This window comes from Cucurbita maxima, unplaced genomic scaffold, assembly GCF_002738345.1.
Source record: "Cucurbita maxima cultivar Rimu unplaced genomic scaffold, Cmax_1.0 Cma_Scf00033, whole genome shotgun sequence".
In the NCBI taxonomy this organism is placed as follows: domain Eukaryota; kingdom Viridiplantae; phylum Streptophyta; class Magnoliopsida; order Cucurbitales; family Cucurbitaceae; genus Cucurbita; species Cucurbita maxima.
The window spans coordinates 2,268,968-2,279,966 of NW_019272049.1; the positions used below are offsets into that span (position 1 = coordinate 2,268,968).

A 10,999-nucleotide genomic window follows, 5' to 3' on the forward strand; every position below is an offset into this window, starting at 1 on the left:
CATTTAAGAAATGTAGTAACCATACTTTAAAATCGAGTTCCCATTTCCAAGCAAAAGAACACAGACATGTGAGATGAAAACAAAATAAAAGGAAAGGAAAAATGGTGTATATAGATTGAAAGACCATCATCATCATCATACACATCGTGGGAGCAAAATAAATACATGAAGAAAGAGGAGAGAATGATGGCTTCAGATTTTGATATTGAGCCATTACACATCAGAGGCAAAGATTTGTTGGGAGTTACCAAATTTTTTCTTCCTCAATGAAAAAAAAATCAAAATAGGAAAGAAACAGCATGCTGCCCAAATCTTATCCCTCCTTGCAACAACACTTAAATCGGTATCCAACATTATTTCATTGCATCTCTTGAATGAATGTCTCCACATCTATACTACAAACAACCATTAATACAACAATTACCACACAAACCATTATAATCTCGTTTCACAAACACTGTTCATGACAATCTCCACATCTTATTCATGAACCAAGTATATAAAAGCAGAGGTTTGGATGGGAATTTTCATTGCATCTGTCTAGTGTTTTCTGTTAATCGCCATGTCTTATTAAGGCAACCGTTCTTTTTCGATATGCAATCTTATTTCTCTATGATTAGGAAATCAGCTCAGTTCATGCTCATAACTAATGCAAAGTTTGTAGAAAGCTTAAACAACAAGTCCTACTTCCACAATTAGCAGACAGAAGCCATCCACAGGACACAACTAGAACCCTCAAATTAGCTCAATAGGGAACTACTCTAAGTGAAGAAAAGAAGTAAAAATTTGAATATGGAGAAATATGGAGTTACCTGCATCGAAGTCTCAGCGTCTGATTCGAGGCTTGCAGCAGAACTGAGCGAGCAGGGCCACATGATCAGAAGACCACTCCGGCGAGGGAAGTGCCGTGTTTTTCCTCATGCTTTCCTCGTCTAGGAGCTCTAATAAAGACTCGACGGTTAAGGAGTCCACTGTAAACAAAAAGGAAAGAGAAATGATGAAATAAATGGAAATTGTTCTTAATGATGTATCATACAAAAAAGGTGTCTAAAAGCTTACCAGTATAAAATATGTAGTCTAAGGTGCCAATGAAATCTCTAGTACAATTTGTAAACAAGGGTTCATTTGTTGTTGGGTCAAGTCTCTTCCTTTGCTTCTCTGATCCAATACCAGAACCCATTCTTGCGAAGGATGAATAAGCACTAACCTGTGTAAATGCAGCCCCAAGTTAGCTTTTACTTGTTCTATCCTATTTAAATTATCTAAAAGTAACTAAATAAATAAAAAGAGAGGGAGGGAGGGAGAGGGGAGGAGAATAATAGTACCAGTTGAAGCTTATGAATCAGCTTGCTCGGTGGACGAAATAAATTGAGAGGATCAACTGCCAGATCTGGATGTGATGGTTCTACCTTCCCCAATGCAAGAAGTGAATGCGGGGCACTGTAACATATTTCGGTAGTAAAATTGAGCAGTGAAAAAAGATCGAAAAAGAGAACGTCAGCATTCTTAGAGCTTCAGTGCTGAAGACAAACCTTCCAGGAACAGAATTGAAATCCCCACATACTAACATTGGAATGTCCGCACTAACAGCTATTTTCTCCAGTCCTTTTAAAAGAGTAGACACCTGATTTCCAATAAATATTTAGAGCAAGAACTTTCTAAATCTTTCTCATTTTTTGGTGGGTCGGGGATGCGGGGACGCACCTGCCACAGCTTGACATCTTTTAAATCCTGATGGTCATTAACATGAGTATTGGCCTGAACAGAAGATTCCACCAAAAAATGGTCAAATTCTGTTTGCATGAGTGTCGAACAGTGGCATGATTTTATCAGTTAATCAAAATTAAAAAGATTATAAACCTCTATAAGAAATAAGCAACTAGTAAAAAGAACCCTCCAAATTATTTGGTTAGTATAACAGGAAAAGGATAAAAATAAGCCACAGAAGAGAATCACAAAATCTAGGTAGCCTAAAATGAGACTATCCAGGGATATAATAATGGTATTTTCTTCATAATTGAGGATCGTATCGTTCTTTACAAGTCATGTACATCAGAAAGAAAGCTATCTAACCAGTTTTACCTAAAGGACTGACCTCTGCTTTCTAAGGGATGGCTGCCAAGAACCAAAAGGAGAAGCTAGGACACTTCAAGTTAGGCAATTTATATCGAACACTCATATTGATAAGTAGGCATGAGTTCAATGGTAGTTGAACTTGAACAAATCGAATGCAATTCCGACATTTGTTAAAGACATCAGTCAAACATTATTTTAAGCTTACATGAAAAAGACCATTTAGGAAGCCTTGCTATTTCAAAGCGACGCCACTGAGATGTGTCTGGGTGTTTTTTTTTCAACAATAAAATGGACAGCTGAACTGAAGTGTTTGAATTTTTACTATCTACATATTTACTTTGAAAAAAATAATGATGTTTTTCAAATATTTTGATTTATGTCACTATATCATTGGAAATAAGTAAATGGTTTCTTCAACCTCATAATAATTTTGTGGCTTCTGAACCACCGAAAATCATGCGAAGGCTACAAAGGGGACGACAAAGGAAACACCTTCCCATCATTAATGATGACGAGAACGCTATAATTACAAAAGAATTTTTGGGGCTTCTGAACCACCATACCAAGAAGTTGTATACCCTTGGAGGCCAAACAAATATCAAAGGAATTTGGGAAGGGGCTCCAGTTGGTGGACAGCAAACAAACAGAAAACAAATTTTCGCAACAAAATCAATTAATAAAGTGTTTTTTTCCTATAAGGTATACACTTCTTCAATCATCACCCGTTGTAAAGATCGATGAATAAAAGGCAAAAATATATCTTACCACACAGAGAAGCTGCCTTTTCCCCAGATTATCAGCTCCCTGATTGCCAAATTTTGCTTCAAGAACGACTATCAGTGCAACATTGTCCTAGGCATATAATGTAGTTAAGCTGATTATAGCTAGAACAAAAACAAAGTACACGAGAAAAGTAAAACGAGAATCACAAATTTAATTCATTGATCAACCTAGGGACAAGCAGTCTATACCTTAGCTAATCGGGTTAAAGTACTCTTCTTTTGTGCAGTGGGAATTTGAGCATCGGTCAACGACTGGGCAGCCTTATTAAACTCAACCTGAACGCAAGCATAAAGCTCTCTTAGATATAAAATAAACATAAAAATTGGAAACCATGCATTTAGAAGAAGTTTTCAAAACCTCATATTTCTTGACATGCGCAAATCTGTCTCTACGGAAAAATGTTGCACAACCATCAATTGTTTGTGTGTTTCCGCTATAAACCTAAAAGACAACAATAAGGAACGTGAGAGGACCGAACAGAAAAGGAAAAAGAAGACAGATCATGCCCTAAAAACAAAAGCCAAATGAGAAAAAGTAGGAAGCTAAAGGTAATAAAAGAACAAGGACACAGAAACCTCATTTGTTTTTCTTTTGTACAGAGCTTGATAGCCATGTTTGTCAAGTTCGGGTGCAAAAAATGCCTCAAAATGATTGCTTTGAACCTATAAAAAAAAATATATATACATATTTTAGCATAGGTAGCATTCACGTAATCCCATCAGATCACTGCTCATTAATTCTTAAATACGGAGGTGATTCTAACAAGTTCCATGAAGTAAAACTTGAAAGTGATGCACCACAAAAAGGGATGAAGACATAGGAATTTATCTCAATGGTTTCTTTTAAGAAACAATAGATTTTGCATTCCAACACAACATGAGAGAGTTGTCTTTTGAGTGCCAGTAAACAAAATCCACATGGTTTTGGAAAAACGCACCACGTATGTCCCATCATACCTCCTGAAGACAAACAATATCAGCATGATAGCCAACTATTTCTCGTAACAAATTCTGTCTACGGTATGCCCAGGAAAGAGCCCATGAAGGACAATAGCTATATGATTCACTTGTCGCATACACATCAGCAAGAATGTTGTATGAGAGCACTGTGAAAGAACCAGAAGATGAAGCACGACCATTGGAGTCCAAATTCCCAATCACATCAACACCACTAACAGGGACTAAACAGCGTGGACTAGGGGATGGAGCTGGAATCACACGGGAAGTTAGTAAAGAGTTGACTGGTCCAGAGGGCAATTTTGTCTCTGCATCTATCACAACACACTCAAACTTGAGGACATGGCCAATATCTTCAGCTGATGGTGTGTATGTTTTAGATCGTCCAACTTCAAACCAAGTCTCTCCACCACTCCTTTGTGTAGTGGATGAAGGATAAAAAGGAGTTGGACCGTTGGTCAAGCTAGTACTTGATACTGCACCAGAGAAGGTAGCACTGATCACTCCAGAACCTGGGTTATTGTAGCGTCCAAATAACTCATCGTCCTCAGTTACAGTATCATTCACAGCAGTAGTAGCACGATCATGCAGCACACGGTGATGCTGCCATGCATCCGCAAAACATTTAGTTGAGCAGTGATAACTTTTAGCAACAGGTATTTTTGCCTTAACACAGCCTATGCATTGCAAGGTTGCTTGCACAGAAGAATGTACACTACATACGGCTACGTTTCGATCACTTTGTACACGGTACCTGCAACAGAAAAAATGGAAGAACAGAATTAGTGAATATGTCAGAAACAGATAACTTCTTTCAATAGGAAACGACAAAAAACAAAAAAAAAAAAAAAACGTACATACTAAAGAAGGAATAGTCTATTGAATTCAATCCCTTTTTCAATAAGAAATTTAATTGGAGAAAAATTAAGGATAAACAAACAACAAATTCATTTTGTAATGGGAGTCCAATAGTAAGCAAATCTTTTCTCACAAATCAACATTTTATTTCTTAAATACATGTACGTATACATATAAATCAAAGCTTACTATGCTCACAGTTGGTACCTATCACCAGACGTTTTTCCCTATTTATACAAGAACTAGAAAGAAAAATACGTGAAACAGAATCAGAGAAAAAGGGATCCTTTGGCTTCTTGTATTTATCATTTATATATATAGATATATAGATATATATATAGGAAACAGTAAATAGATGAGATGGAATTACAAAAGGGGAATTCCAATCCAATGTATTATAACAAACTTCTCTAATTGGTCCTGAGATTAGTAAGACTATAATTACATAAAAGCAGGGCTCAATTTACACCAAGAGATAAAAAGGTACTGCAGGTAAGAAAGTCTCTATAGCCTTGTTTCTTATCTGTTAAAATACAAGTTTCGCGCAAGCCATGTAGACCCAAGAATGTCCCTAGTGTGGACAGGGAGGGCAGTCTGCCAACCAAATTCACCAAATAAGAACTCCCTGAAGAATCTAGCTTGCTTCACCAATAAAAAAACAGATGTACTTGTGTTTCCTCTACTGATTGCACATGATACAGCACTTTGATGAGATGGAGACCAAGGAGATTGCTTCTGTAGCTTATTCTGTGTGTTGAGGCAAGCGTCGCTTAACTCCCAAATAAAGAATTTTACTTAGATGATTGCAGCCCAGATCACCTTTTGAGAACAATGTACGGGATAGGGACTTGGGTGAGAAAGCTCTGTTTTTCTCAAAATTCCAGCTCAAAATGTTAGTAGAATCATTGATGTGAACAGTGGCAAGAGAGGGTGAGGTTGGCCCATTCCTTGATTTCCTCATCTTTTAATTTTCTCCAGGGATAAAAGTTCCAGGATTTCGAGGAGGAATTCTACATAACAGCAACAGAGCCTTTACCCTTCTGTGTGATGGCAAATAATGAAGGAAATTTGATTTCATCCCCAATCCATAAGTCAGACCAAAAACCAGTGTTGCTGCCATTACCAATCCTGGAAGAGACGTGTGCATAAACAAACATGGATTGCCCTTTATCTCAATAAAAACATGGTTTTGTATACGCTTATGTTGGGTAGTGTTTTCGTATGCTCCTCTCAAAAAGATTACTTAGAACATCCACAAAAAAACACAAACAGACAGGTAGAAAAGGATTGTTCGGCCCAAGTCCTCAAGAATTGAGGATCCTACAAGAGTTTTTATTATTATTATTATTTTATTTTTATAGCAGCATGATTGGTAGGAAAGAACATAATAAATCTTCATTCGAAGCCAAACGTTTTTTTCCGAATCACTTGTCCAAGAAGCTCCAATCTTCGTACTCATAGACCCTTTTTTCCAAAATCTATCTCAAAAACGGTGCCCTCCTTTTCCTCAGCATATAAATCTCAATTGCCTAGTTTCTATGAGCACTTGGTTAGGAACAACACTATTTTTAGGAAAGTAAAAGTGAATGAACAACACCAATCTAAAGCCCCATAACCAGTACAAGTTGCTCTCCACTAACCCAACTTAAGCCCCCTTGATCCTCTATTGAGGACACCTCAACATACCGCATGAGTGTCATGCTCTTCATCTTTGAGGATACCACAAATGTTCAATCAAAGGTCCCTCATCATATAACTCAAATCCTTATCTGTGAGGAAAAGGAAATGCCCCACATTTTTCCTATATAAAGGACCACTTTAACCTTCATACCAAGAACACAACGTAACACAAGGATGATAAAAAGATGACAAAATCCACCAATAGATTTCTATGAGTAAACTAAGATAGGTTGACAGTAACAATGAGATGTGGAAGAAGCACAATGATGTGAAAGTACATGCACATCTTGAAAAAAAATCTGCTTTCCATTTCCAAGTCTTGAGTAGAGGATCTACATTCCAGCATGCTTGTTACTCAATATTTTCCCATTATAGAAAAGAGAAATGCTTAGCATCTGATCAATATTAATACGAAGAAGATATACAAGACATAAGCTTTTGGAGCCTTCCAAGACATAAGCTGTCACAGAGATCCTAGTTAACCTACTAACGAGCTTCATAGTATCATGTTAATCAAGAATATTTTTAGTATTGAAGCATTCCCATTTGATTTTCAAGCTTCCAAGAAGTATTCAACCTTAATTTATACAACGTCGTTTGATTATGAATGATAACATGGGCATAACACAAGTTAAAACTCTCGAAACCCAATCGTGACAAAGCATGCAACCTACCAAATATGCTATGGACAAATATAAGACAACTCTTGGGCAGCACCAAGCTGAAACCTCGATCGTGTGACCTAACGCCGCAGCAAACCAGCCTCCCAGCACACCAAAGACAAACCCAAAAGTAAAAACCTTAACAAAAAAGGATGTCGAATGGGGCTTACCATTTATATTTGAGAAAATAGCCATCGATCGGAGCCGATTCCGGCACATCATCAGTCGTGACGGTGGTATCCGGACGGCGGAGGAGCACGTAGGGCGTGAGTTCGCAACCTACAATGGGGATATCAGAAGGAAGGTGCACTCGTAGCACGATCAGCATACTTTATGGTTAATCACACGTCGCAACAGAATAACCCTATACACCAATTGATCAAATACAGAGATAAAGAGGCAGACACTTGGCGGATCTGCCATTAATACTTCTTCACACGAATACTCGCCAGCTTCGGGAGGCAAAATCAAACCCCTTAATCACCGAATTCAAGAAACTTGCAGGCAGCCCAGGTTGCAAATCTCTAAACAACATCCGAATTCCAAACCTCGAAAGCAAATCGAGTGAAAATTTAGGAAGTTGGATTGGATTGGTGACGATTGAAGACCAAATTGTGTGCTGGAAATTAAAGGGTAAGGATAAATAGTAGAGAAAATTGGAGAAATGTATCGATTTTTAGGGTTTCACGGAGGAAGTAGAAGTAAAACTAAAATTCAGGTTCATATGTTTGATTGAGAGAGGGAAATCGCCCAAAAATTAATCTTTTTCCCCTTTTTGCAGCTCTTTACAATTTGAATTCACAGTTTTTCTTCCATTTCTTCTGCTTTGCATCTCTTTTAACAGATCTCCCATTTACAGGGAAAATTGCCAAAAATAAGCCCAGATTTCAGGAGGGTAAAGAGTTTAAGAGATGAGTTTTTGATTTATTGACTAGGTCGACTTATTAGAGGCAACAATGTTGGTTTAAATCTAGTCTCTTCCACTTTCATTTTAGTTTATTACTCTTATTTCGAACTTAAAACTTTATAAACACGAAATCGAATTTAGTGAATACATTGTCACGTCACGATCATGCATGTCCAAGACGAGTTGTCAATGGCTATATGTCAGATATCTCGGTCTTGCTTGTCTAGGACGTGTTGTCCATGGTTGCATGCCCGTTCCAAACCCCTTTTATATGCTTTCATCCTAGATAGGTCTTTACCCTTTCTGTTCACCAAAATCGTGTCTACACCTGAAGGGCTAAAATGCCCCAAAATATACTATAGGGATATGACTAGTTAATATTTTAATAAAAAAAAACGGATAAAAATGAAAGGGCTAAAATGGTCATTTTAACAAAGTATACGATCAAAATGTACGACTTGGAAATCACTCCTCTATCGTAACTAGCTCATATGGGGGATCTGACAAGCGTGTTAGATGGGCTAGTATGCATGTAGGAACTCAACTCAAAACAAATTATGTAATCTAATTGTGCTAAACTTCACACCATTTCAATTTCGGTACTGACCTAAATATTGAAGCGTGTTAGGTAAAATACTCATTGGTGTGAGGTTTTTGTTTTGCGAGTCAACTCAACCATAAAAACTAACTCACTTGCTTGATTGGAATCACGAATCAACGTGTATTTTCTCCATTACATCGAGTTACTGATATCATACATGCCTCAAAGACATTACCTATCTAGAAAAGATGAACTCGAGAACTAGTATCCCCTCAACCCACAAATAAGAACTCAAACCGGCTAAGGAAGACTCTACTACGAATAGAAGCCCTCTTTCATGGCATAGATGATGCATTCCAGGCTACAATGTGTGAGTTCATGGGAAGCAAGGAGGCTATGACACATATAATGGATCGAGCCTTACTAACAACTCCATCCCCTACGACTCGAGAAAGGGAAAGGCAAATATGCGAGATAGTTAGACTCGTGGTTGTTAGGACTAATTTCAATGAATGAACTAGTGGAGGATATTAGGCCACCGACAGAGGGAATTTTAGGAACAATTGTGCACAACTACGAATCCATTGTCCATGTTCTAGTCGAGGTTAAAATTAACTGAAAACTAAACCATAATGAACACTTCGATCCACCAAATCCTTGTCTGCATTGAATGAAAGGGGTGCTTGCCTGACAAAGCAAAGGTTGAGCTCCAAAAGCATGATTGAAAAAAGTACTAAAAGTTCCATGAAGATCACGATCATGACACGACATACTGTAGTGACCTTAAATATCAGAACGAGACATTGATCCATCTAGGTTATTTGAAAGAATTTAAGGGGAACCAAAAGAGCTTAAGGGATGAAAAAGTTGAGGTAATCATTGTTGCAACCATCTTTGAAGCCTCGACTAAGGTCTATTTCAGTAAAATGTAGAAGGCCTTAACCCGAACGACTTAGAATAACTTTTAGCTTTTGACGTGTGTACAACCCAAGTGTCTATTGTCAACCAGCTCATTGAATTTTTTAAGGCCAAGGCCACGATCACCATTAGCCTTGTAATTACGCTCGAGTGACAATGCCCAACATAAGCCACATACTCATTTGAAGGATATTAAAAAATAGAGACATCTCCAGTACAGACGATCACAACAACCTAAGAAACTTTATGATTCCCTTAATCGACATTGAGAGAAGAAAGCATCCATGTGACCAAGACACTCGAGTTCGTGTTCTTCTTGTGACTCACGAGGACAAAGCTATAATCAAACCTATGGTGGCGATCCACGGCTTGAACGTTGACCCCAGTTCCAAAACAGGTCTACAAAAGAGGCATACGATGGACGCATTTGAGAAATTTCACTGCTACTGCCAAAGTTGACTAGTTGCTTTGAGCAAGCTTTATACGAGAGTCACAATTTTAGGAATGACTCTCTAACGTTGTCCTCGTAAATAAGCCTAATGGGAAGCAATACACGTGCATCTATTACCTTGGATCAATCGATTGGTTGATGCCACAGCTGGCCATGAGTTGCATACTTTTGTGGATGTAGAACAGGATACAATCACATCAAGATGCACGTGCTTGACAAGAGCTTATGTAATAACCTACTTTTCGAGGTTTTGAACCACGAACTGTCACGTATCGACTCAATAGTGAAAATTTTAATAAAACTTCTTCCGTTTTGAAACGAGGATGACGAGAGAGAACAAGTAAACTTTATAGACATAAGATTAAACAAAACATCTATATACACTTGTGGGAGTTCTACAAGACGTTAGAGATCTAAGAGTCCCCTACAACTTCATGTCTCCTAAATGCTTCCACCAGCGACGGCTACCCTCACGAGCCATCTAGAAAACAAAGAATAACAAGGATGAGTATAAAAAATACTCAGTAACCTACTTTTATGATCTGCCAATTCAATGTTCTTTGTCAATCTAGCCGTATCAGACTTCTTCATGCATTTGAACCTTGTCACTCCAAATTTAGAGGTATACTTGGGATAGGTACACTTCGTCAGTTGGTTACTCATCTCATTGGTCCGTCTAAGTCTTTATGGTGTTTGCATAAAAGACAGGGCTGCCCTCCTTTAATCTCGAGCACTAGGGTTAACCTAATAGGTATTGATTTGGTTTCTCTATTTACAACTTCTCTATGGTCTCCCTACAAAGTGCTCTTCTCAGCTCCCTCAATAGTGCAATGTAGGCTCTCGACAACGATTTTCGTAAGTTTTACATTAGGTAAATTGTTACGTCCTAAATTGTTACATTGCAATACTTCATTAACAATCACGTATTTTATAAGTCAACTTATATTTTATGTTAAAGTAAGAACCCGAGCATAGCTTAGTTGACTTAGACATACATTTTCAATCTAAAAGTCAAAGTTTTCCAATATCTAATTTGACTTTTTTTTTTTTTTTTTTTTTTTTTTTTTTTTTTTTTTTTTTTTTTTTTTTTTTTTTTTTTTTTTTTTTTTTTTTTAATGTTTTTAAAAATCTCAGCAAAAAATTGTTATAAATTTCATCGGAAGTGCT

The 10,999-nt window shown here is 37.5% G+C and overlaps 1 protein-coding gene across 3 annotated transcripts; it reads right to left on the reverse strand.

Annotated features, from left to right (window-relative positions):
* Positions 1-85: 85 nt before the first annotated feature.
* LOC111467175 (carbon catabolite repressor protein 4 homolog 1-like) lies at positions 86-7,907 on the reverse strand. 3 transcript variants are annotated; one of them, XM_023111975.1, is made up of 12 exons: positions 7,186-7,907; positions 3,816-4,569; positions 3,435-3,521; positions 3,217-3,300; positions 3,048-3,134; positions 2,842-2,928; positions 1,705-1,758; positions 1,533-1,624; positions 1,326-1,440; positions 1,060-1,207; positions 813-971; positions 86-390 (listed from the first exon to the last, which is right to left on the reverse strand). In XM_023111975.1, exons 1-11 carry the CDS (start codon positions 7,341-7,343, stop codon positions 826-828), a joined length of 1,812 nt encoding a protein of 603 aa, XP_022967743.1. In that variant the 5' UTR covers positions 7,344-7,907; the 3' UTR covers positions 86-390; positions 813-825. The 3 variants fall into 3 exon arrangements, with proteins under 3 accessions (XP_022967743.1, XP_022967744.1, XP_022967745.1); XM_023111976.1 differs by having other exon boundaries at positions 86-395; XM_023111977.1 differs by lacking the exon at positions 86-390 and adding an exon at positions 469-479.
* Between the last annotated feature and the right edge of the window lie 3,092 nt (positions 7,908-10,999).